We start from the raw sequence: 25,981 nt of genomic DNA on the forward strand, positions 1-25,981 counted from the left end.
GGCACCCTATGGTTTTACCTGCGTGATCACGGAGAGGACATGATGAGGTGGGATGGAAAACCTACCTCAGCCCTAGAGGCACAGGTACGTGAGCTGCAAGGGAAAACAATCACTCAGAGGGGTTTCTCCAGGAGAGCTGCTGCTCCAGTTTGCAGTAAGCAATTCCCCAGACAGAGGAGCAGAAGTGCTGATTTTCTTTTTGATCTTAACAGAGACACTCATGATTCATATTTACCGGAAGTGAGTGATGAATACTATGATCAGGACTAGGGGGGCCCTGCCTCCAGCCAGGTGGAGGAAAGGGATAACCGGGTTTACTGGACTGTGTGGATCCGATGGCCTGGCACATCTGACCCACAGGAATACAGGGCTTTAGTGGACACTGGTGCACAGTGCACCTTAATGCCATCAAACTATATAGGGGCAGAACCCATCAGTATTGCTGGAGTGACGGGGGATCCCAAGAGCTAACTGTATTGGAGGCCGAAGTGAGCCTAACTGGGAATGAGTGGCAAAAGCACCCCATTGTGATTGCCCCAGAGGCTCCGTGCATCCTTGGCATATACTTCCTCAGGAGAGGGTATTTCAAGGACCCAAAAGTGTACAGGTGGGCTTTAGGCATAGCTGCCTTGGAGATGGAGAGAATTAAACAGCTGTCCACCTTGCCTGGCCTCTCAAAGGACCCTTCTGTTGTGGGGTTGCTGAAGGTCAAAGAACAACAGGTGCCGATCACTACAACAACATTGCACCGGCGGCAATACTGCACCAACCGAGACTCCCTGATTCCCATCCATGGGCTCATTCGTCGACTGGAGAGCAAAGGACTTATCAGTAAGACCCACTCACCCTTTAACAGTCCCATAGGGCCAGTGAGGAAGTCTAATGGAGAGTGGAGACTAACAGTAGACTATCGTGGCCTGAATGAAGTCACGCCGCCACTGAGTGCTGCTGTACCAGACATGCTAGAACTTCAATACGAACTGGAGTCAAAGGCGGCCAAGTGGTATGCCACAATTGATATTGCTAATGCATTCTTCTCAATCCCACTGGCAGCAGAGTGCAGGCCACAGTTTGCTTTCACATGGAAGGGTGTCCAGTACACCTGGCATCGACTGCCCCAGGGGTGGAAACACAGTCCTACCATTTGCCGTGGACTGATTCAGACTGTACTGGAACAGGGAGAAGCTCCAGAACACCTTCAATACATTGATGACATCATTGTGTGGGGCAACACAGTGGAAGAAGTTTTTGAGAAAGGAGAGAAAATAGTCCAAATCCTTCTGAAAGCTGGTTTTGCCATAAAACAAAGTAAGGTGAAGGGAACAGCAGAAGAGATCCAGTTCTTAGGAATCAAATGGCAAGATGGACGTCGTCAGATCCCAATGGATGTGATCAACAAAATAGCAGCCATGCCTCCACCAACTAGCAAAAAGGAAACACAAGCTTTCTTGGGCGTTGTGGGTTTTTGGAGAATGCATATTGCAAATTACAGTATGATCGTAAGCCCTCTCTATTAAGTGACTCAGAAGAAGAATGATTTCAAATGGGGCCCTCCCTGAGCAACGACAAGACTTTGAAGAGATTAAACAGGAGATAGTTCATGCAGTAGCTCATGGGCCAGTCCGAGCAGGAGCCCATCTGGGCTGCCACATTGTGGCAAGATATTGCTGCCCAGGTAGAGAACCTGGTTGTCAAGGCATGTCATGTGGATGCTCACGTCCCCAAGAGTTGGTCCAGTGAAGAACATCGGAAGAACCAGCAGGTGGATCAAGCTGCTTAGATTGAAGTGGCTGAGGTGGATCTGGTCTGGCAACATAAGGGTGAACTATTTCTAGCTCAGTGGACCCATGACACCTCAGGCCATCAAGGAAGAGATGTAACACACAGGTGGGCTCGTGATCGAGGGGTGGACTTGACCATGGATGTTATTGCACTAGGCTATCCACAAATGTGACACATGTGCTGCAATCAAGCAAGCGAAGCGGGTAAAGCCTCTGTGGTATGGGGGACGATGGCTGAAATGTAAATATGGGGAGGCCTGGCAAATTGACTATATCCCACTCCCACAGACCCGCCAAGGCACGCACCATGTGCTTACAATGGTAGAAACAATGACTGGCTGGCTGGAAACATATCTTGTCCCCCACGCCAGTGCCCGGAACACTATTCTGGGTCTCGAAAAACAAGTCCTGTGGAGACATGGCACCCCAGAGAGAACCGAGTCAGACAATGGGACTCATTTCCGAAACAACCTCATAGACACCTGGGCCAAAGAGCATGGTATTGAGAGGGTGTATCACATCCACTATCATGCACCAGCCTCTTCAAAAATCGAATGGTAGAATGGACTGTTAAAAACTACACTGAAAGCAATGTGGGGTGGGACATTCAAGCACTGGGATACACATTTAGCAAAAGCCACGTGGTTAGTCAACATGAGGGGATCTGCCAAGCGAGCTGGCCCTGCCCAGTCAGAACCCTTAAGTAGTGTGGAAGGGGATACAGTTCCTGTAGTGCATGCACAAAGTATGCTGGGCAAAACAGTGTGGGTTCTTCCTGCCTCAGGCAAAGGCAAACCCATTCGTGGGACTGCTTTTGCTCGAGGACCTGGGTGTACTTGGTGGGTGATGCGGGAGGATGAAGGAGTCTGGTGTGTGCCTCAAGGGGATTTGGTTTTGGGCGAAAACAGTCAATGAACTGAATGGCACAATGCAAACTGCTATATAATATTGTGTGTCACCTCTGTGTTGTATCAATGATATCAGAGTACGAGCCTCCCAATCCATGGAAGATAGACTGTGAAACAGGCAAAGTGCAGCAGTGATGGAATGATGACTGACTCGGTATGCAGCAACCCAACGCCGCACACCCCATCTCTCCCACCCTGAAAGACTGATGCGACAGGTGGAGCCCAGAGTCACGGACTGGGTGGACTCAGTGGACATTTTTAATGGACATCTTACAGGGAAGGTCCATAAAGTAAGGGAATGATGTCTGTGTATTATGTTAAAGGATGGGAAGGGGAGGGGTGGTGGTTGGTAAGGTTGTATTGCATCGTATGGGACCTGGGCATGGTGTAAATGGTATGGAATAAGGGGTGGAGAATGTGCTGGTTTTGGCTGAGAAGGGGTTAATTCTCCTCACTGTGGGGGTCGGCTACCTTTCCAGCTTCCCTCACTCTGCCTGAGTGGTGGGAGGCTGGGAGGGGCAGGGCCACGGTGCAGGAGGCTGACCCCAACTGGCCAATGGCATGTTCATTCCGTACCATGTGCCACCATGGCCAGTATATTAAGGGGGGGCAGTTTGCGGCTCGGGTGCGTCGCGGCGTCGGGTCGGTGGGCGGTGAGCGGCTGCGGCGCGTGCGGTTTGTTATGGCGGTTCGTTCCCTTCCCCCCTCCTTTCCTCCTCCCCCGGGGCTTTGCGCCTCTCGTTGTTCTCCTTTACATTGCATTTCTGTTGTTGTTTCTTTTAATTTTAATTATTAAACTGTTCTTATCTCAACCCATGAGCGTTACCCTTCTGATTCTCTCCCCCATCTACCGGTGGAGGAGTGAGCAAGCGACTGTGTGGGGCTGAGTTGCCAGCTAAACCATGACACAGCCACTTGCTCACTCCCCCCACCCCAGTGGTATGGGGGAGAGAATCAGAAGAGCAAAAGCAAAAAAAAAAACTTGTGGGTTGAGATAAGAACAGTTTAATTATTAAAATAATAATAATGAAGATCTAAAAGACATCTAATATATGCTTGCTTGTCTGCTCCTCCAGTCAGTAGGGAGAGAAGATACCTCTGGAGGCATCCCTTTCTGTCATATACAAGGTGAAGCACTTCCTTGACCTGACTATCTATTAACTACACAGGCAGCTTAACGATTTGCTTGGGTTAGACGCGTTGCAAAGATGAATCATGTGATGTGGTGGCCCATGTTAAAGGTACTAAGTATTAGCAGAGAGTTGAACTGAAAGAGAATGACTCTGAATCCCAAAGACTCTGTGGAATTTGCTGGGTAACTGTTGAGCATCTGTCTGATCTTTTTCTGAGACAGATTTAGATGGAAGTTTGTGAGTATGTTTATTTTTAAAATCTTATTTCCTCTTTCTCATTTAGAGATGCAGTCTCTTAAGCAACACGGCTAACTTCTGGCAATTCAAACAGAGACACTGTTGGGTCTTTCACCTTCCATTTCAGTTCTAGTCTTTAAAGATTTTTGGAATTTCATAAGTTACTCATGCAAAAAATATTTGCTTACATTGCACTTACGGTATGTCTGTGGGCAGATTTAAGTAGCAGAATGAAGCAAACTCTAGTAAGTGATTCCATGTCACGTGCCACCAGGGAAGGAGGGAGACGTGACTCAGATTCACCAGTCCTCTTGGTGTGAATTAAGGTCCATACACACTCAACAGTCACTCAAGGTCCATACACAATCATTACTTTTACTATGTATAATTGTAATTGTATTGACAGGGGCCCGGCAATATTGTAAAAGTTACTTCTTAGCTTAAGTCTTGCATTACTTAATTAGTTCAAGCCTTGCATTACTGAAATGTGAAAGAATGAAAGGAAGAGGGAAGGTGCTGACGTGGAAGTCACGGACACTGCACACGACCAATATGATCAAGCAAATGCCAGTTTATTACAAACACAGCGTGGTTAATATAGCTCTGCAACCACCTTATCACACACAAGCCTCTATTGTTTATTATATACAAGCCTATTATTAGTTGGTCAGCACGGCCTTGGGCTTTATCCCAAAGATAGCCACTAGCAGCATCAGCAACTCCCGCCTTGTTTTGCTACCCCGTAACGAGACACTCCCGCCGGTGATATGGGATGCGGCCCCTGTTGACAGAGTAGCACCTGTGGCCAATCTTGGAATGCAACTTATCAGGAAGGCGCAATGCCATCCCACACGTTCCCACAGTAAGTTCGTACCATGCTGCTTTGTAAGCCTTGGGAAATACAAAATCACAGCTGTTATTAATAGCTACATACATTGGTTTTAACTCGCAACATCCTTGAGGCCTTCTTGTTCCCAGGCAGATTAAGACCGCGCAGTCCGAGCCTGGATTGTTCACTACATGTCCTTTGCTTTCCAGATATCCCACTGGAAGGTGGGTGGAGAGAGAGAGAGAGATCGCTGGTCCAGGTTCCAGCATTGGTCCAGCCAACAGGAGGTGTCTGGTTGGTAGGCGTGCTTGTTCAAAAAAGTCCCCCAAATGGCACTTGCCTTCCCCCTTTGATGTCCACCGGTCACTACAGACCGCCCCCCAGGGTTTTTGCAGCTTGTGAGTGTTTGAGACATTCCTTGGAAAGGCTCAAGGGATCTCCACCCCGTCCCCTTACCGAGTTTTGTCTCGTGCCGATTGGTTAGCTGTCCCCACTAGCTATGTAAATTAGCATGCATGCTCCTTACAGGAGTGTGGAGGGGCAAGTCTTCTCAGTCCTGAACTGAGTCAGTGGTTGTGATCTCCACCTGCCGCCTTTACCTTTCCCCTAGTTACTGCAGTTTTTTACTGACTTCACACTTTATCACCCAGCTGAGGCTTTTATCGGTCTCTCAGTCCTACTCAAAAGATATAGTCATAAAACAAATGCCTCCTTATCTCTCAGCTCCCTCTGATTGCCAGATTCTGTTTTGCAAAGCTCACACGGTTCAAACAGTTCTTTTTTCCAGGGGGTTACAAGTTAGCTTTGGTGTTAAATTGCTTGTTCTTCCAGTTGGTCTCCTACATTCCATTGCCCGGTGGGCAATGAGTCAATAATCACACACTCAGGAGAGACATTAATGATTTATTTCAGGGTTGCGCAAGCCTGGGTGCTCAGTGGTTTTCCACAAAACAAGCACACCAAAGGTGGCTACCTCATTATATTTATACAATAAGTCCATACATATTCTAGCTATGTAATACATATTCATTCTAATCTACATAGGTTGCATAATGGCATTAAGTCACTCTCCTTGGCTCCGCTTCAGATCCTTCTGCACATGCCTTCCTCTTTTTGGGGGTCTTGCTGGTCTTTACAGATGAAGTACCCTAACCCTTTTTATCCATATATGGTCACATGTCACCTAAGGACAATTTAAGGCTATTTTCTCTTGCCAATTCTCCTTAATTTTCTTCCAAAAGGAATGTTTGTCCTTGATTAAATGGATAATCGCTGATGGCCAAGATATCCCGTCCCTAAGCTTAGGTTAAATATTAAAACATGAAACAGTGCTTGATCAAAATGAAAGGAATCTAGATTCATGCTAACTAAACATAAACAATACCTGTTCTTTCCAAGGAGGAGATTGTTCTCTTACACCACTGCATGAAATTTTTTGGGATGTTCATGTTCAGATTCCTGATCTGTGTTCAAACATGGATTGTTATTTGTAATTGGTCAGCTAATTCACAAAATGATAATTTTGTGCTCGGATTATGTAAATTTAAAAGCTCATTTGGTCTTACTATCCATATTAACACTTTTAAAGCATGCTTCCAGAGCAACAGGTCACTTCTTTGAAATTAACTTTTTATGAAGATTAGTGCCAGGAAAAAATGTTCTTAGTGATGTACCTAGAAAGAAAATGAAGAGTAGACATGAACATAAAGTGATTTTTTAAATAAAATTTTTATCTGTATTCAAATAATACTTTCTGGAGAATATGTCCATGGTCTATGAAGCATACCAGCGACGTTTTCCTCTGGATGACAGGGTTATTTAACTGAGATTTTGTAATGAAAACATATATGCATTTCCTTCTACACTTCTAAGAAAAGAATTGCCATGAAAATCTGTCGTGGTTTAGCCGGCAGCTCAAACCCACACAGTCGCTCGCTCACTCCCCCACCGGTAGATGGGGGAGAGAATCAGAAGGGTAACGCTTGTGGGTTGGGATAAGAACAGTTTAATAATTAAAAGAAACAACAGAAATGCAATGTAAAGGAGAACAACGAGAGGTGCAAAACCCGGGGGGGGGGGGGGAAGGGAGGGGAACGAACCGCCAAAACAAACCACATGCGACGCAGCCGCTCACTGCCCACCGACCCGACGCTGCGACGCACCCAAGCCGCAAACTGCCCCCCCTTAATATACTGGCCATGGTGGCACATGGTACGGAATGAACATGCCATTGGCCAGTTGGGGTCAGCCTCCTGCACCGTGGCCCTGCCCCTCCCAGCCTCCCACCACTCAGGCAGAGTGAGGGAAGCTGGAAAGGTAGCCAACCCCCCACGGTGAGGAGAATTAACCCCTTCTCAGCCAAAACCAGCACATTCTCCACCCCTTATTCCATACCATTTACACCATGCCCAGGTCCCATACGATGCAATACAACCTTACCAACCACCACCCCTCCCCTTCCCATCCTTTAACATAATACACAGACATCATTCCCTTACTTTATGGACCTTCCCTGTAAGATGTCCATTAAAAATGTCCACTGAGTCCACCCAGTCCGTGACTCTGGGCTCCACCTGTCGCATCAGTCTTTCAGGGTGGGAGAGATGGGGTGTGTGGCGTTGGGTTGCTGCATACCGAGTCAGTCATCGTTCCATCACTGCTGCACTTTGCCTGTTTCATAGTTTATCTTCCATGGGTTGGGAGGCTTGTAATCTGATATCATTGATACAACACAGAGGTGACACACAATATTATACAGCAGTTTGCATTGTGCCATTCAGTTCATTGACTGTTTTCGCCTAAAATCAAATCCCCTTGAGGCACACACCAGACTCCTTCATCCTCCCGCATCACCCACCAAGTACACCCAGGTCCTCGAGCAAAAGCAGTCCCACGAATGGGTTTGCCTTTGCCTGAGGCAGGAAGAACCCACACTGTTTTGCCCAGCATACTTTTTGCGTGCACTACAGGGACTCTATCCCCATCCACGGTATGTAGGATTTCTGACTGGGCAGGGCCAGCTCGCTTGGCAGAGCCCCTCATGTTGACTAACCACGTGGCTTTTGCTAAATGTGTATCCCAGTGTTTAAATGTTCCACCCCCCATTGCTCTCAGTGTCATCTTTAATAGTCCATTGTATCTTTCGATTTTCCCAGAGGCTGGTGCGTGATAGGGGATGTGATACACCCTCTCAATACCATGCTCTTTGGCCCAGGTGTCTATGAGGTTATTTCGGAAATGAGTCCCATTGTCTGACTCGGTTCTCTCTGGGGTGCCATGTCACCACAGGACTTGTTTTTCGAGGCCCAAGATAGTGTTCCGAGCAGTGACATTGGGCACAGGATATGTTTCCAGCCATCTGGTGGTTGCTTCCACCATTGCAAGCATATGGTGCTTGCCTTCGCAGGTTTGTGGGAGTGTGATATAGTCAATCTTCCAAGCCTGCCCATATTTATATTTCAGCCATTGTCCCCCATACCACAGACGCTTTAGCCGCTTCACTTGCTTGATTGCAGCGCATGTGTCACATTCGTGGATAACCTGCGCAATAGCGTCCATGGTCAAGTCCACCCCTCGATCACGAGCCCATCTGTATGTTGCATCTCTCCCTTGATGGCCTGAGGTGTCATGAGTCCACAGAGCTAGAAATAGTTCACCCTTATGTTGCCAGTCCAGATCCACCTCAGCCACTTCAATCTTGGCAGCCTGATCCACCTGCTGGTTGTTCCGATGTTCTTTGGTGGCCCGACTCTTGGGGGCATGAGCATCCACATGATGTACCTTTACAGCCAGGTTCTGTACCCGGGCACCAATATCTTGCCACAGTGCAGCAGCCCAGATGGGTTTGCCTCTGTGCTTCCAGATGTTCTGCTTCCACTGCTGTAACCAGCCCCACAGGGCATTTTCCACCATCCAGGAGTCAGTATAAAGTCAGTATAGAGATAGAGCACTGGCCACTTTTCCCGTTCAGCAATCTCTAAGGCCAGCTGGATGGCCTTTACCTCTGCAAACTGACTTGATTCACCTTCTTCTTCAGCAGTTTCTGCTACTTGTCGTGTAGAACTCCATACAGCAGCCGTCCATCTCCGATGCTTCCCTACAAGACGACAGGACCCATCAGTGAACAGGGCGTATTGATTCATATTTTCTGGCAGTTTGTTATAGAGTGGGGCTTCTTCAGCACGTGTCACCTCCTCCTCTGGTGATATTCCAAAGTCTTTGCCTTCTGGCCAGTCCATAATCACTTCCAAGATTCCTGGGCGACTGGGGTTTCCTACTTGAGCCCGCTGGGTGATCAGTGCAACCCATTTACTCCACGTAGCATCAGTTGCATGGTGTGTAGAGGGGATGTTTCCTTTGAACATCCAGCCCAGCACTGGCAGTCGGGGTGCCAGGAGCAACTGTGCTTCAGTACCAACCACTTCTGAAGCAGATCAGACCCCTTCATATGCTGCCAATATCTCTTTTTCAGTTGGAGTATAGTGGGCTTCGGACCCTTTGTATCCCCAAATCCAAAATCCTAGGGGTCGACCTTGGGTCTCCCCATGTGCTTTCTGCCAGAGGCTCCAGGTAGGGCCATTCTCCCCGGCTGCAGTGTAGAGCACATTTTTCACATCTTGTCCTGCCCAGACTGGCCCAAGGCCTGCTGCATGAACTATTTCTCATTTAATCTCTTCAAAGTCTTGTCGTTGATCAGGGCCCCATTTGAAATCATTCTTCTTCCGAGTCACTTGATAGAGAGGGCTTACGATCAGACTGTAGTGTGGAATATGCATTCTCCAAAAACCCACAATGCCTAAAAATGCTTGTGTTTCCTTTTTGCTCTTGGGATCCCCCTGTCACTCCAGCAATGCGGATGGGTTCTGCCCCTATCTAGTTTGACGGCATTAAGGTGCACTGTGCACCAGTGTCCACTAAAGCTTTATACTCCTGTGGGTCAGATGTGCCAGGCCATCAGATCCACACAGTCCAGTAAACCCGGTTATCCCTTTCCTCCACCTGGCTGGAGGCAGGGTCCCCCTAGTCCTGATCATAGTATTCGTCATTCCCTTCTTGTAAATACAAACCACGAGTGTCTCTGTTAAGATCAAAATCAGCGCTTCTGCTCCTCTGTCTGGGGAATTGCTTACCGGAATCTGGCGCAGCAGCTCTCCTGGAGAAACTCCCCTGAGTAATTGTTCTCCCTTGCAGCTCACATACCCGTGCCTCTAGGGTTGAGGTAGGTTTTCCATCCCACTTCTTCATGTACTCTCTGTGGTCACGCAGGTAAAACCATAGGGTGCCCCATCGTGCGTATCCTTTCTCTTTAGCAAAGGGATGCTTACTCCTAATGGCTGAGCTACTGGTCCATACTGGTGGGGAGTAGGACATATCTTCTTTGAGTTGCTGGACCTCTCGGGATAGTTTCTGAACAGCAGAGGTGAGCGAGGAAGAGAAATTTGCTTCGTACTCCTGGAGTTTATTAATCAACTCTGCCACCGTTGGTGCCTTGTCATCTTTCCAGGACGTTAGTGCCAATGAGTTCTCATGTGTCGATGGTGTGCTCCGTACAAACTTCTGCCACATGGGATGTGTGCACTCGGCTTCATCTGGATCTTTGGATCACTGTTGATTGTCTAGGTCACTATAAATCACCTCAAGCACGGCTAGTTCCCTCAGGTACGTGATACTTTTCTCCATAGTCATCCATTTTCCTAGGCGAAATACAATATCTTCCTTGAAGGGGTATCTTTCTCTCACACCTGACAGGGGTCGCCTCCAGAGGCTGAGGGCTTGTGTTCTTTTTCCAAATGCTTTATCAATGCCCCCTTCCGTAGAGAGGGATCCCAGTTGTTTAGCTTCTTTCTCCTCTACTTCCAGGCTACTGGCCCCGTTATTCCAGCATTGGAGCAGCCAGTTGATAATGTGCTCACCTGAACGACGGCAAAATCTTTTTGCATGTCCCGCAACTCACTCAAGGATAGGGATCGGGTCGGTTCTGTTTCTTGTAGAAGTTCTTCCTCTTCCTCCTCCTCTTCTCATGATGGCCCTGGTTCTTCATCATCTCTTTCTAAGTGAGTTGACTTTCTCTTCCACGATTTCTTCTTGTGTATAGGGGCACCTGATACTGGCAAGGGTTGGTCCACTGATTTAGCTGCAACACTTGTCACCAGGGTTGGAGTAGCTGCAGTGTCTGTCGTGGGGGTTGGAATGGCCGTAGTGCTTCTCGCTTTCCTTGTCTTTGTCTTTTTAGATCCAGAGGCCTTCTCTTCCCCTTGGGGGTAATGAATAGTGTTAAATAGGGCTTGATAGGCATGGGCCAGGCCCCAGCACATTGCAGTGATCTGTATCTCTCTGGGAGTGCCAGGGTGACAACATACTTCCTCCAAATATTCTACTAATTTTTCAGGATTCTGCACTTGTTCAGGGGTGAAGTCCCACACCACGGGGGGTGCCCACCGTCTTAGGTATTTGCCCATACTATCCCACATACCCTGCCACGCATAGCTATCGAGCCTTGGGGCAGATCTCTGGTTGATATTCTTAAATTGCTTATTAACCTTAGACAGAGCTGAAATGGTCTGCCAAAGCAATACCAACAGACATATCTTAACTACCCAAGGATGTTCAAGATGCTGAAAAGTTGTTGTAATGAAGGAGGAGACATTATATAAGATGGTAGCTAAGGTGCCATTCTCTATTTCCTCCATAAAAAACTTCTCAGAGGAGGAGGTATAATTGCTAATTGTCTCCATGAGGTGGTAGTTGAAGTACAGTAACAGCTTCCATGGAAGACCCAAATAACCAGTAAAGCTCAAGGCCAGTGTTTTAATAACAAGTCTCCTAGGCAAAACATCTCTAATCACTGCAGAGCACAGCAAACTACAAAAACCAACAGCAATTTTTAACATGTACTTCACAATCAGCATGGTATAGACTGGACAAACTAGTACTGAAAACAAAAGAATCAGTGCTGTGACCAGCAACTGTTATTATCTCAAACCCTTTGTACCCCATGTTGGGCACCAAAAAGGACTGTCGTGGTTCAGCCTCAGTTGGCAACTGAACACCACACAGCCACTTGCTAACTCCCCCATCCCACAGGGATGGGGGAAAGAATCTGAAGAGCGAAAGCACAGAAAAACCTTGTGGGTTGAGATAAGAACAGTTTAATAATTACAATAAATAAAAATAATAGTAATGATTATGATAATAACAATAATGATAATATAATAAGATGGAAAAGAAAAAAAAGGAAGAACCAGAAACAGAAACGATACATCCACTCACCACCCACCGACCCACGCTGCCTGCCCCCGAGCCGCAATTGCTGCTTTCCTCCCCCAGCCAGCTCCTCCCAGTTAACATACTGGGCATGACGTTACATGATAGGGAATATCCCTTTGGCCAGATTGAACCTGCCCTCTCATCTGTGCCCCCTCCCCTCCCGGCTTCTTGTGCACCTGGCAGAGCATGGGAAGCTAGAAAAGTCCTTGACTAGTTCAAGCACTACCCAGCAACAACTAAAACATCTGTGTGTTATCTCAATATTTTTTTTCCATGCTAATTTCAAAGCACCGCACTATACCAGCTAGAGTGAAGAAAATTATCTCTATCTCAGCTAAAACCATGACACCTTCTTAAATTGGGGGTCCCAAAACGTCACAGTACTGCAAATGTGGTCTCACTAGGGCAAAGTAGAGGGGGAGGATAACCTCCCTCGACCTGCTGGCCACACTCCTTTTAATGCACCCCAGGATACCACTGGGCTTCTTGGCCACAAGGGCACAGTGCTGGCTCAGGGTCAACCTGCTATCCACCAGCACTCCCAGGTCCCTCTCAACAGAGCTGCTTTCCAGCGTGTCAACCCCCAACCTGTACTGGTACATGGGTTTGTTCCTCCCCAGATGCAGGACCTTGCACTTGCTTTTGTTGAGTTTCATGAGGTTCCCCTCAGCCCAGCTCTCCAGCCTGTCCAGGTCTCATTGGATGGTAGCACAGCCTCCTGGTATATCAGCCACTCCTCCCAGCTTGGTATAATCAGCGAACTTGAGAAAGAAGCAAGCCTACCTAGGGACTTATTTTCCTTTGAAGTCATCTTTCAAAGGCTGAAGGAAAAATCCAGAAATAGTTACAGGGAATTGTCTGGATTATTTCAACTTTCACTCGCTAGATGGATATTTCCTCTGCCTCCACCAACCTTCCTTCTTCCTAATGTCTTTTTACATCTACACTATACTTTTTGCACCTTTCTATATGGAATTCCACTCTGTGACACTTTTCTGACCTTTTTACAGTCTCAGGTGAAATTTCTAGGAAAACTCCAGAAAAATTCAGTTCTTTTGACCTTGAGATTCTTCCTGCGCTGCAGGACCCTCTTTTCACATGGCCACAAGAGGCACCACAAGGCTGGGCTGCCCTCAACTGGGCCCTGTAAATCTGTATATTCCTCCTCTGCCATAGCAGCAGAAATCAAGAGCAGAAGGAGTAGGCCAGGCTATTTCTCCCTGGTGCTAAATCCTCCTCCTTGGGGAGCCTGACTTAAACAGCAGCCTTACTTGGGTGAGAATGAATAGATGAGTGCTTGAGCAGGTTCCAGTTAGGAAAGAGAACAGTCCTCCAGAAATAGAGCTTATTCTTCTCTCCCTACGAGAGGAAGGATATTATCTGCCTCTGGATATATTTTTCTGTTTAGTTTGTAGCCACTGGGATACTGTCACAGTTTTAGCTGGGATAGAGTTCATTTTCTTCACTGGAGCTGGCATAGTGTTGTGCTTTGGACTTAGTATGAAAACAATGTTGATAACACACTGATGTTTTAGTTTTTGCTAGGTAGTGCTTATACTAGTCAAGGACTTTTCCAGCCTCCCATGCTCTGCCGGGTGCACAAGAAGCCAGGAGGGGAGGGGGCACAGATGAGAGAGCTGTTTCATCTCTTGTTGTTTGGGGTTTTTCCCTCTTCCTGAGGTTTCACCTCTCTTTTTCTCTCTTTTTATTTTCCTTTTCATTAGATTATTATTATAATTTATACTATTTTATTTTAATTATTAAACTGTTCTTATCTCAACCCACGATTTTTCTCTACTTTGGCCCTTCTGATTCTCTCCCCCATCCCACAGGTGTGGGGGGAATGGGCGATTGGCTGTGTGGTGCTTAGTTGCTGAACGGGGCTAAACCACGACAGATATACAAAGGGAATTAATGCAATCCTTCTTAACTACAAAAAGTAAAAATCCTCTTTTGTTTTTTTTACTTTCTCACATTATTATGGAATTTTGTGGTCGCATGTTAATGTCTTTTATATGAATGTGCTTTCTCTAGATTTGACTAGGAGAAAAATAATTTCTTGGCCTTTTCACTAACATCCAGTGTAAAATAAGTTTATCTTACACATCTTCCCTGTGAGGACCACAGCAATGCAGCTTTCCCATGGAGACTCATTCTCAGAATTATTCCATAACATATTTCTTTCTGAAATTATTTTAAAATCACAAGTCCATGGAAACAACAATAGAAGATTACACAGGCCTTACATAAACAGATTGTGCCTAAAATGGCAGTGCATGTATGTGAATAATTTAGAAAAGAAAAAGTGCTTCATTTCTTCTTATAGAAAAGCTCAGCAAGCAGAAAGGCAACTGTTCAAATCATCAGCAAGATCTCTGGAGGTAAAGAACAAAGCTTTGTTAAAAGCTTATCCCGGAATCAACAGGGCATATTTTAGGTCTCTATACCATGAATGAACTAATTTTGTGTAGCATCCTCTGCTTTGTTTTTTCTAACGGAGTGACTCATTCTCACTTGCACAGCTGCTCCTGCACAGGGTCATGGGAATGCTGTTTTGTCTTGCTCAACTTTTCCCCATTTTTCTGCAAGCAAGAGGAAGATTTTTTTTTCTCTGCTTCGCCCCGCAGATACTCAAGGAACAGCTGGAGACCAAGATCATTAATGAAAAAAATGCCATGCTTCCCAGCCCCTGCACAACCTAGAGGCTTCCCTGCAAGCTTGAGGGTTGATGCTTCTATAAAGCCTGATGGGAACGTCTGCGTGAAGTCACCGGACTACCAGAGGCCAGGCAGAGCATACCTTACAGAGAGCTGGCTTCTACCCCAATGTAGATATAAAGGGCTCTTTGAAGGCACACCACTGAAAGTCCTGAAAGGCCATTTGCCCAAGAATAACCAAGAAGATTATACTAATCTGAGGATCACTAAAGAGTAAAATCCCTAGTATTCAATTACACCGGAGGGCACCTTGATTATTTCGTAATAGCACAAAAGTCAAAACAGTCCCCACAGGAAGAGGCAGTTACATGCCATGTTTACTCCATACCATGCAGGGAGTTGGTTTGTCTCTATTCTTGCTCTAGGGTTTCTATTCCATTCAGGATTTGTAAATCAATTTCCTCTTCCTATTCAAACCAAAGAAATCCATGTTCCTGCATATTTTAAATGACTATTTGCATTACATAGAAGCCAAGCACTTTGCAAATGGCATTTCAAACTGCTTATTTTTTTGCCTGCTCCTTACAAGATTTCTTAATGTACTTGGCATCTGCAAGCTGAAACTTCAGTTTTGTCCCACACTGTATTCCCATGACACAATTTCTGCTGCTTATTTTGTTGTGGAGGTGCAACATCCCATATGCATTCTATCTTTGTTGTCACTCTTCTAGCTTTTGAATAAACACAACAGTTTATTTCCATCTCCAGAAGAACCAAATCTCACTATGTCAGTCATCTGTTTTGTTTTTAAAAATGCTTCCTCTCATACAGAGACTTTTATACCATATTTTTCTTCTATGAGTCTTCATTTATTTTGAGGCTTTAGGATCTTTCTTTTGTGTGTATAAATCAAAGCTTGTTAAAAAAAAGAAAGGAAAATCCAAGATTTCTTTCCCCTGTATCACTATAATCAAACTAACAATTCGTTTGGGTCTGATTCATATTTTCATGCAAAGCCCCCTGCCTCTGCTGGAATTGGTGTAACTGAGCATCAGACCTTCCTTTTTACTTCTCAGAGATGGCTATAGCATTTTTCCTGTATCACAAGAAAAAAAATCAAAGGGTTAGAAAGTGAGATGGGATCCAAGGTTAAGACTCTCTGATTTAGTGTGGAGACCTTGGAGATTTCTGCAGTTTGCACAAGGACAGATATAAATCTTATGTAATCCTGCTCCAGCAGAGAGGCTTTGCATAAGAACTTCTACAAATGAAGCACCTAATTACCACCAAATATGTAGCAAAGGAGTGAGAGTAAATCTTTGATATGCTGTACCAGTTCTTAGAGATCATGACAAACCAAAACATCACAGACGAATGAATATGTAGAAGATTACAAATATGGACTCATGGGCAGAGTTTCACAAAGTGATGAGATCTGTTTTTGGCATTATCAAGGTTAAAAAAGCTGAAGCCACATTCTGCAGAGAGTTGAACCAGCATAAATTCACTGCACTCAATAGAAATCATTCATACCTTTTTGAAGTGATTTCTTTAAAATTATTTTTTTTGTCCAGTAGAATTTTTCCCACATGGAATATTGCATATCTGTACAATGCCATGGCTGAAACATCCTCCATTCTCAGTTTTATACTATGCACTTGCTCTTTTGCTTGAATGTTCAGTCTCAGACATTTCATTGCCTACCGCCAAAGTAGCCTCAATCCATCTTTTTAGCAGATTCCTCTGGCCTTGAGGGAAGAAATAACTTTGCTGCTGTGGAATGACTCACAGGATCACATTATCATGTGTGAGGGTTGTGTCAAAAGGTCAGTGGTCACCAGCTGGATGATCCTGTGGTGTATGACAGACACAGATTCTGTAGGGTGTAGGCACAGAATCACTTTATTATAAAATTCTCTAATTATATATAGCATTTCAGTAAAGGGGAGGCCCCTTTACTCCCCAGTCACCACCTGATTCATGTTCCCAGTATAGCTCAATGCTTATATTTTCTGTTCCCCCTGGCAGGCGCTCGACTGTTGTTTCTCAGCTCCTTATCTCTGGAATTTATCCAGCCACTTGTTGTTTGCAAACTGCTGGAACATGCAGAGCTTGCTTTGTATGTGCCCTTTCTTTGATCCATTGTCCTTGGTCATTTCAGGAAACTGGCAGAAGCTGCATATTTCCCATGCTGTTTTTATTACACAAGATGTTGCTCTCAAAATCTCCCCCTTTTTATTTATGACCAATCCATTGATTAACAGTGTGGCCATAATGCGGGCGTCTACCTTTTGCACTCATCAGATAGCTGACCACAGAATCTGTAAAAACAGTAAGAAGAAAAACAACACAGCACCTATACCAATAAATACCCACATTCAAAGATTTAATCCACTAAACCATGTCTCTGGATTTAGCCATGACAAATCATCCCTTAATGTTTGAAGCACACTTTCACTTGTTAGGTCTTGCAATTTCTTAATTTGGTCCATTAATTGATCATGCAGAGATTGAATGTTATGCTGAAGAGATAATTCAAACACTCCCTGTAAATGTTGTTTCACAAAAACCCAGCTATGCTGAGTACTATTCCACAGGAGAGGCATGACACATAAAGCTCTATGTTTATGTATGTTCCCAATTGCATTGTAGGTTCACTCGGGTTTTGAGTGCCTCCTGCTGATCTCCCAGCCATATCACTGTGGCTTCTAAGGCCTGCAATCGAGATAAAATCTCTTCATCAATTTTTTCTTGTAATTGAAATTCTTTAGTCACATTTGTCAAAGCTTCTCCAACTACGTGTGCAGTTTTAACAGACTGTATAAGTGAGGCCACTGCTGTAGCAGCCGAGGCTATAATAATAACCGCAGAATTTATTGCAAATATCAACCATCCTAAAAACCATCTAGTTCTTCTTTTTGTCTCACTTACTACTTGCTCTAAAATCCTAGCAAATCGAGCTAAACCATCTTCACCTTCCCACAATCTTGTTAAATTCACCGGTAACCATAATTCTGAACACCACTGAAGAGGAAAAAGATAAGATTTATTTTGTGCATTACTAAAAGATACACAAATCCTGCTCATCTTCAGCATGCGTTTTTCACTTGGGCTGGCTTTACATTTCTCACAGGGATCCAGTAAGGACCTGAAGGAAGAGAAACACAAGCATATCCCCGTCCCCAGGTAAGCAGAGGAACTGGTCCCGCCCATTGACCAGATTCCAAATTCTTATAAAACACCTGGGGCTTCGCAGTAGAGGATTCTCCAAGCTCTAAAATGTCTATCTACCATGGAACTATATTGTTTAGATCCAGATAGATTAAGAAAATTTAAAACATAAGTAGCTTTGTCCAGTATTTCCTGCGGTGTTGTCCCTACTGGATTCCCCCTTTTTTGTTTATCGATAAGCGATTTCAAAGAATGGTGGGTGCATTCTATAATCACCCGACCAGTTGGAGAACGTGGGATTCCAGTAACATGTTAAATTCCCCAATCCTGCAAAAATAAGAGAAAACGGCGAGAAACATAAGCTGATCCATTGTCTGTCTTTATCTTCCAGGGAACCCCCATGGTTGCAAAACATCGCAAAAAATGTTTCACAACATCCTGGGCCCGTTCCCCAGAATGAGCAGTGGCTATTAAAAACCCAGAGAAGGTATCGATAGAAACGTGGACATACTTAAGTCATCCAAAGGAAGAAATGTGTGTGACATTTGATTGCCACAAGTCATTTGCATTTAAACCTCTAGGATTAGTTCCAGGCAAAACAGGTAAAGGAGAAAGCCACTGATAATCCGGGCATGCCCAAATTATATCCTGAGCTTGTTCAGTTGTTAGAGAAAAATGTTTCCGTAAGGAGTGTGCATTTTGATGAAAAAATTCATGAGCCAATTTGGCCTGCTCAAAATGCCAAGGAGAAACTGCAGCCATTGTAAATTGATATGCTATTGCATTACCTTCAACTAGGGGTTGTGTGAGATCGAATATGGATGACAAAATAGAAATGTCTTGTTTTTAAAAGCTGCACTAGTTTTAACAAGAAAAAAAACAACCGCTTGTTGTCCATCTCCCGTATAAAAGCAGATTCTAAACACTGAATAATACCCATGACGTATGCAGAATCTGCATATATTAAGAGGTTCCCTGGAAAATAATTCAAAAGCACGAACTGCTGCAGCTAATTTCACAATTTGTGTAGACCCAGATAGATGCAAAACATCTGAGGCCCAGTCTGCACAGTCTGTTTGTTGTCAAACAACTGCAGCTTTACCAGAACCATCAATACAGTACGTGCATTTTGCAAAGGAACAGAACTCAACAAAGATCGTGGTTAGAGAGGTAAGCAGTGTAAAAAACCTAATAAACGATGACGTGGCAAAGAATGCAAAACAACATCAGTATAATCAGCCAAGGTAGCCTGAAAAGTTAAACTGTTACACAACACAGGGTGAAACTCTTCTTTTGTTAATGGTAAATGGATAAAGACAGGATCTCATCCTGTTATTTGTTGACATTTCACATGACCTTGTGAAACAAGTCTGGCAATCATCTCTAGGACAGTGGTTAATGTCTTGGCAAAAGAATGTGGTAGAAATAGCCATTCTAAAATGCACAAAGCATCCTCTTCCTTCTGCGCTTTTTTGTCCCATTGGCCTAGAAGAGCATACGGTTGAAAAGAACGGTAAATGACAAACAATCAAACTGACAACTGGAGGGAAATTCAGTGAGCGAATGTGGAATTAGATTTATCTGTCACTGAAGTGCTGACTGAGCGCCTTCTGTCAATTGTCTAGGAGAAGTTAGCTCAGGATTCCCCTTCAGTAAAGAAAACAGAGGTGACCATGTGTTGTTATACCTAACAGAGGTTGAAGCCAGTTAATTGTTCCCAACAGCTTTTGTAAATCATTCAAAGTACTCACTGTGGTAGCAAGTCGGACCGACTGTGGATATACATACAAATCAAGAAGTTTCCAACCAGTGTATTTCCATGGAGGAACTGACTGCACCTTTTCTGTCGCAGTTTGGAGGCCGTATCACAGATGCTCAGTTACTAGACCTTCAAAAACTTGGGAAAGAAGTGATTCAGTTTCAACAGCTAATGAAATATTGTCCATATAATGATATAACATGATGTTATTATACAGTCTGCGAATAGTCGACAAGGCTTCACTGACCACCACTTGACATATGGTTGGGCTGTTTTTCATCCCTTGCGGTAGAACTACCCAATGAAACCGCTGCATAGGTCGATCATTATTAATCACAGGAACTGAAAAGGCAGAACAAACACAATCATCAGGATCTAAATGAATAGTAAAAAAGCAATCTTTCAAATCAATAACCCTCAAATGCCAATTATCCAGAATCATAGTTGGATTTGGAGTTCCTGGTTCTAGAGACCCCATAGGTCCCATCACTGCATTAATAGCTCGGAGGTCTAGCAACAGTCTCCATTTACTAGACTTTTTAGGAATAACAAATATAGGGGTATTCCAAGGGCTCATGGAAGGGACAATATGACCTAATTTCAATTGCTCTTGGACTAATTCATGAGCCCTTTCTAGCCGCTCACCTTTCAAAGGCCACTGGTCTACCCATATTGGCTTGTCTGTCAGCCAAGTCAGCTTGAGTCACGGCTGAATGTCAGTGGCCTGCATTAAAAATGTGTCATTATTGCTATGTTCCACTGTTGCAGGAGATCACGACCCCATAGAGTACATGGCACAGTCAAAACACAAGGTTTTAAAACCGCTTGTTTGTTTTCAGGACCTTCTGCTAACAAGGAATGCATACTTTGCCAAGGTACTTGTGTTCCTCCAATTCCAGTAACAGCAGCAAACGGCTGTACTAATGGCCATTCCTGCGGCCAATCTGACCGTTGAATTATAGAAACGTCCACTCCAGTGTCCACTAGACCCGTGAACACCCGACCGTTTCTTCTACAAGCCAACAGCAGAGCAGTTGTCCCATGGTAATTTTCTGTGTCCAAAAAATGCGAGGCAAACCTGTGCTTCCAAACCCAGTGGATCCCCTTTTGCCAGCATGGGCGGGGTTTCCAGCTTGTATCTGTGTGTTGGGCAGCAGGAGCAACTGTGCAATTTTCTCCCCTGCAGGTACAGTGCAAGGTGGTGTAGGTGTCCAGACCATAATTTTTCTCTCTCCTGTATAATCAGAATCTACAACCCCAGGCAAAACAAATAGGCCTACTCTGGAAGTAGAGGAACGACCAAGCAATAAGGCACATAAACCCTTAGGTAAAGGACCATACACTCCTGTTGCCAAGAAATGTACAGATTGATCTCGAATTACTGTGGATTGACTGGTGGCCAGGTCCAACCTGGCACTGCCTGCTGTGGCTGGTTTGAGAGAACCGACTGTTGTAGATTGCCCATGCTCGGCTCGCTTACATGCGCCAGCCATGTCAAGGACTGTGCCAGTGGAAGCTGGGTCCTGTTGTCCATTCTCAGGGCGCCGAACCTCGTGCCCCTCCTCCCGTTTCCTGATGCGCTTCCAGAGAGGGGATTGCCCTGTTTGTCAAACTTAGAACAACATTGATTAGCCCAATGGTATTCTTTCTGACAACAAGGACATAGCTGAGTAGGTTGCTGTCCCTGCTCTCCTTGACCTCGTCCTCCTCTTTTTGCTTTCAGGCAATCCTTCTTTACATGTCCCTCCTGACCACAGGAGAAACAGTTAGTAGCAGCTCTTGCAACCACCAACTGTCGAGCTAAGGCAGCAGCTAACATATCTGCCTTATGTCGCTCAGAACCTACATTTTGGCATGCTTTAATAAGATCATTCAAGGTTTTTGCTCGATTGCAAATAGGATCAATAGCCCATTTACAGTCGGTGGTCGCATTCTCAATGGTGAGCTGAAACAATAATAATTCTACTGCTTCAGAAGACTCTGTATAGCAGTTTGTAAATGATCTAGAAATTGTACATACGATTCCTGAGGTCCCTGATGAATGTCAGCAAATGATGATTCTCGTTTTCCAAAATCTGGCACCCATCGGAGTGCCCTCAAGGCTAACCCTGCCGCTTGAGTAAAAATGTTTCATGGCATACCAGCTTGTGCTGTCCCCGTAACATAATTCCCTTCCCCCATCAACTCATTAACACCAATAGCGATTCCAGCCGTTAAATTGTCCATTACCTGGACCTGAACTAGCTCACGGTATTCAGAAACCCACACAGAATATTGTGCTGCAGACAAGCTAAGGTGCAAAATGAATATCCAGTCCATGGGTGTCATTACATAGGATTCTGCTATAGCTTGTAGCAAATTCATTGTAAATGATGCCTGTAAACCATATTCCTTTATTGACTTACACAGCTCCTTTATCACTTCATATGGTAAATGAGTATACTCTGGTGGCCTATGTGGTTGATATAACACAGGCATGGCTTGAAGGAGTGATATATCCCCTCTTTTTAATGCTTCTGTCTGGCTCTTATCAAGCAGCCTGCCTGGAGTTGTAGGCTGAACAGCTCTGTGCTGGTTTTGGCTGAGAAGCAGTTAATTCTCCTCCCTGTGTGTGTGTTGACTACCTTTCCAGCTTCCCGCGCTCTGCTGCTCTGCCGCGTGGCGGGAGGCTGGGAAGGGCAGGGCCACGGGGGGGGGGGCGGCTGACCCCGACTGGCCAATGGCATGTTCATTCCATACCATGTAACACCATGACCAGCATATTAAGGGGGGAAATGGCAGTTTGCAGCTCGGGGAAGATGCAGCGTCGGGTTGGCGGGCGGTGAGAGGCTGCATTGCGTGCGGTTTCTTTCGGTGGTTCCCCCCTCCCTTCCCCCCTCCCTTCCCCCCCTTTCCCCCCGGGTTTCGCACCTCTCGTTCTCGTTTACATTGCATTTTTGTTGTTGTTTCTTTTAATTTTAATTATTAAACTGTTCTTATCTCAACCCACGAGCGTTACCCTTCTGATTCTCTCCCCCATCTACTGGTAGGGGAGTGAGCGAGCGACTGTAGGGCTGAGCTGCCGGCTAAACCACAACAAGCTCTTTGAAATTGAGAAATGGGTGGATTATAGTCTGATTGTAAGCCCTCTCTATTAAGTGACTCGGAAGAAGAACCATTTCAAATGGGGCCCTGAACAACGACAAGACTTTGAACAGATTAAACGAGAAATAGTTCATGCAGCAGGCCTTGGGCCAGTCTGGGCAGGACAAGATGTAAAAAATGTGCTCTGCACCGCAGCCAGGGAGAATGGCCCTACCTTGAGCCTCTGGCAGAAAGCACCAGGGGGAGACACAAGGTCGACCCCTAGGGTTTTGGAGTTGGGGATACAGAGGGTCTGAAGCCCGCTATACTCCAACTGAAAAAGAGATATTGGCAGCATATGAAGGGGTTTGATCTGCTTCAGAAGTGGTTGGTACTGAAGCACAGTTGCTCCTGGCACCCCAACTGCCAGTGCTGGGCCGGATGTTCAAAGGAAACATCCCCTCTACACACCATGCAACTGATGCTATGTGGAGTAAATGGGTTGCACTAATCACCCAGCAGGCTCGAGTAGGAAAACCCAGTTGCCCAGGAATCTTGGAAGTGATTATGGACTGGCCAGAAGGCAAAGACTTTGAAATATCACCAGAGGAGGAGGTCACACGTGCTGAAAAGCAGATTATCCACGAATGTGACAAATGCGCTGCAATCAAGCAAGCAAAGCGGGTAAAGCCTCTGTGGTATGGGGGACGATGGCTGAAATATAAATATGGGGAGGCCTGGCAAATTGACTATATCGCACTCCCACAAACCCGTCAAGGCAAGCGCCATGTGCTTACAATGGTAGAAACAACGACTGGCTGGCTGGAAACATATCCTGTCACCCATGCCACTGCCCAGAACACTATCCTGGGTCTCAAAAAACAAGTCCTGTGGCGACACAGCACCCCAGAGAGAACTGAGTCAGACTCATTTCCGCAAGAACCTCATAGACACCTGGGACAAAGAGCATGGCATTGAGTGGGTGTATCACATCCCCTATCACGCACCAGCCTCTGGGAAAATTGAACGTACAATGGACTGTTAAAAACTACACTGAGAGCAATGGGGGGGTGGAACATTCAAGCACTGGGATACACATTTAGCAAAAGCCACGTGGTTAGTCAACACGAGGGGATCTGCCAACCGAGCTGGCCCTGCCCAGTCAGAAATCCTACATACTGTGGAAGGGGATAGAGTCCCTGTAGTGCACACAAAAACTATGCTGGGCAAAACAGTGTGGGTTCTTCCTGCCTCAGGCAAAGGCAAACCCATTCGTGGGATTGCTTTTGCTCGAGGACCTGGGTGTACTTGGTGGGTGATGCGGGAGGATGGAGAAATCCGATGTGTGCCTCAAGGGGGTTTGATTTTGGGCGAAAACAGTCAATGAACTGAATGGCACAATGTGAACTGCTATATAATATTGTGTGTCACCTCTGTGTTGTATCAATGATATCAGAGTACAAGCCTCCCAACCCATGGAAGATCAACTATGAAACAAGCCGTGCAGCAGTGATGGAATGATGACTGACTCGGTATGCAGCAACCCAACGCCACACACCATCTCTCCCACCCGGAAAGACTGATACAACAGATGGAGCCCAGAGTCATGGACTGGGTGAACTCAATGGACATTTTAATGGACATTTTACAGGGAAGGTCCATGGACTAAGGAATGATGTCTGTGTATTATGTTAAAGGATGGGAAGGGGAGGGGTGGTGGTTGGTACAGTTGTATTGCATCGTATGGGACCTGGGCATGGTGTAAATGGTATGGAATAAGGGGTGGAGAATGTGCTGGTTTTGGCTGCGAAGGGGTTAATTCTCCTCACCATGGGGGGTCGGCTACCTTTCCAGCTTCCCGTGCTCTGCCGCGTGGCGGGGGGTGCTGGGACGGGCAGGGCCGTGGTGGGGACGGCTGACCGCGACTGGCCAATGGCAGGTTCATTCCATACCATGTGACACCATGACCAATATATTGAGGGGGGGCAGTTCACGACTCGGGAGTGGCGTGGCGTCGGGTTGGCAGGCGGCGAGTGGCTGTGGCACGTGCGGTTTGTTTCGGCGGTTTGTTCCCCCTCTCCCCTCCTTCCCCCCTCCCCCGGGGCTTTGCGCCTCTCATTGTTCTCCTTTACATTGCATTTCTGTTGTTGTTTCTTTTAATTTTCATTATTAAACTGTTCTTATCCCAACCCACGAGCTTTACCCTTCTGATTCTCTCCCCCATCTACCGGTGGGGGAGTGAGCGAGCGACTGTGTGGGTTTGAGCTGCCGGCTAAACCACGACACCGGTAATCCAAAGAACTTGTCTATCTGTTGCTTTAATAAATTGTACTATTCATTAATCTAGCCGTGATCGTTCTCATTGAACGTGACTGGCCTGGGAATCTGCCAAATTAGTTACTAACAACCAATACTCTGATGAGTGGTTACTTCTACAACCCTTAGAAAATAAACCGCTGACCTAGTCTGAGACTAAGACTGGACTTAGCCGCACCTAGATTCGTCTTGGAGAAGGAGTTTAGAAAGCAAGGGGGGTCCTGTCTGAACCTTGTGACTCAATGGTAGGTTCTCTCCCTAGCCACTCCTCAGACTACTACCATTAACACAACAGAAAATTGGAGTAGTCGGCAGGATTGACAAGGATAAATTACTGCAAAATCACAAATGTGTCCCTTCCCAGGCTGGGAAGGAGTGGGCTCAAAAATTTTGGAAGGATGACGAGAAAGTGGTAGAATGCATTGAGCAGTGTCAGGCAGTGCAAAGGCTTAGAGCAAACAGTAAAGGTGTAATTTGTGTGGTGTTAGGAGCCCGTTTGTCTTGCGCTCAGTAAGAAGTGAAGGAATCCCCTGCTCCCCAACAAATTTCAAAAGCGGAATATACAGTTTTAAAATCAGAAATTGAAGTATTAAAATCATCATTGGCCTTTGAGAGGGAGACAGGCAAAAAGCTAGGAACCCAAATTGATATACTTGTGAATGAAAATAATCCACTTGCAAGTGAAAATAATAATCTTATCAGTTGAAAAGGTTGAATTGGCTGATAAATACAGTGCAACCTTCCACCCCAATTGAGCAGATTTTTATATTAACGCCCTGTACAGACCCTGAGACCAGAATATTTGGCTTGATAGCGATGATGAGATTCCAGAAACCCCCAATCTCAAACAAGAACCAGTTC

At 45.5% G+C, this 25,981-nt stretch overlaps 1 protein-coding gene across 23 annotated transcripts in view; it reads left to right on the forward strand.

The window, feature by feature from the left end:
- The window catches only part of LOC142049605 (activated RNA polymerase II transcriptional coactivator p15-like), a 45,009-nt gene extending 20,013 nt beyond the window's left edge, over positions 1-24,996 (forward strand). For 7 of the 23 annotated variants that reach the window (XR_012657784.1, XR_012657785.1, XR_012657789.1 and 4 more), the window contains one exon: positions 14,782-15,658. Coding sequence is in view for 16 of the 23 variants with exons in the window: in XM_075077436.1 (XP_074933537.1) it covers positions 14,782-14,816 (35 nt within the window). In the remaining 7 variants the exon portion in view is untranslated. Of the gene's footprint in view, positions 1-2,765; positions 2,840-14,676; positions 15,659-17,944; positions 17,998-18,373; positions 22,726-24,260 lie in introns of those variants that run through there. The other 16 variants (XR_012657782.1, XR_012657783.1, XM_075077426.1 and 13 more) reach the window with 8 other exon arrangements.
- The last annotated feature ends 985 nt before the right edge of the window (positions 24,997-25,981 follow it).

Source organism: Phalacrocorax aristotelis, chromosome W (genome assembly GCF_949628215.1).
Source record: "Phalacrocorax aristotelis chromosome W, bGulAri2.1, whole genome shotgun sequence".
NCBI classification, from domain to species: domain Eukaryota; kingdom Metazoa; phylum Chordata; class Aves; order Suliformes; family Phalacrocoracidae; genus Phalacrocorax; species Phalacrocorax aristotelis.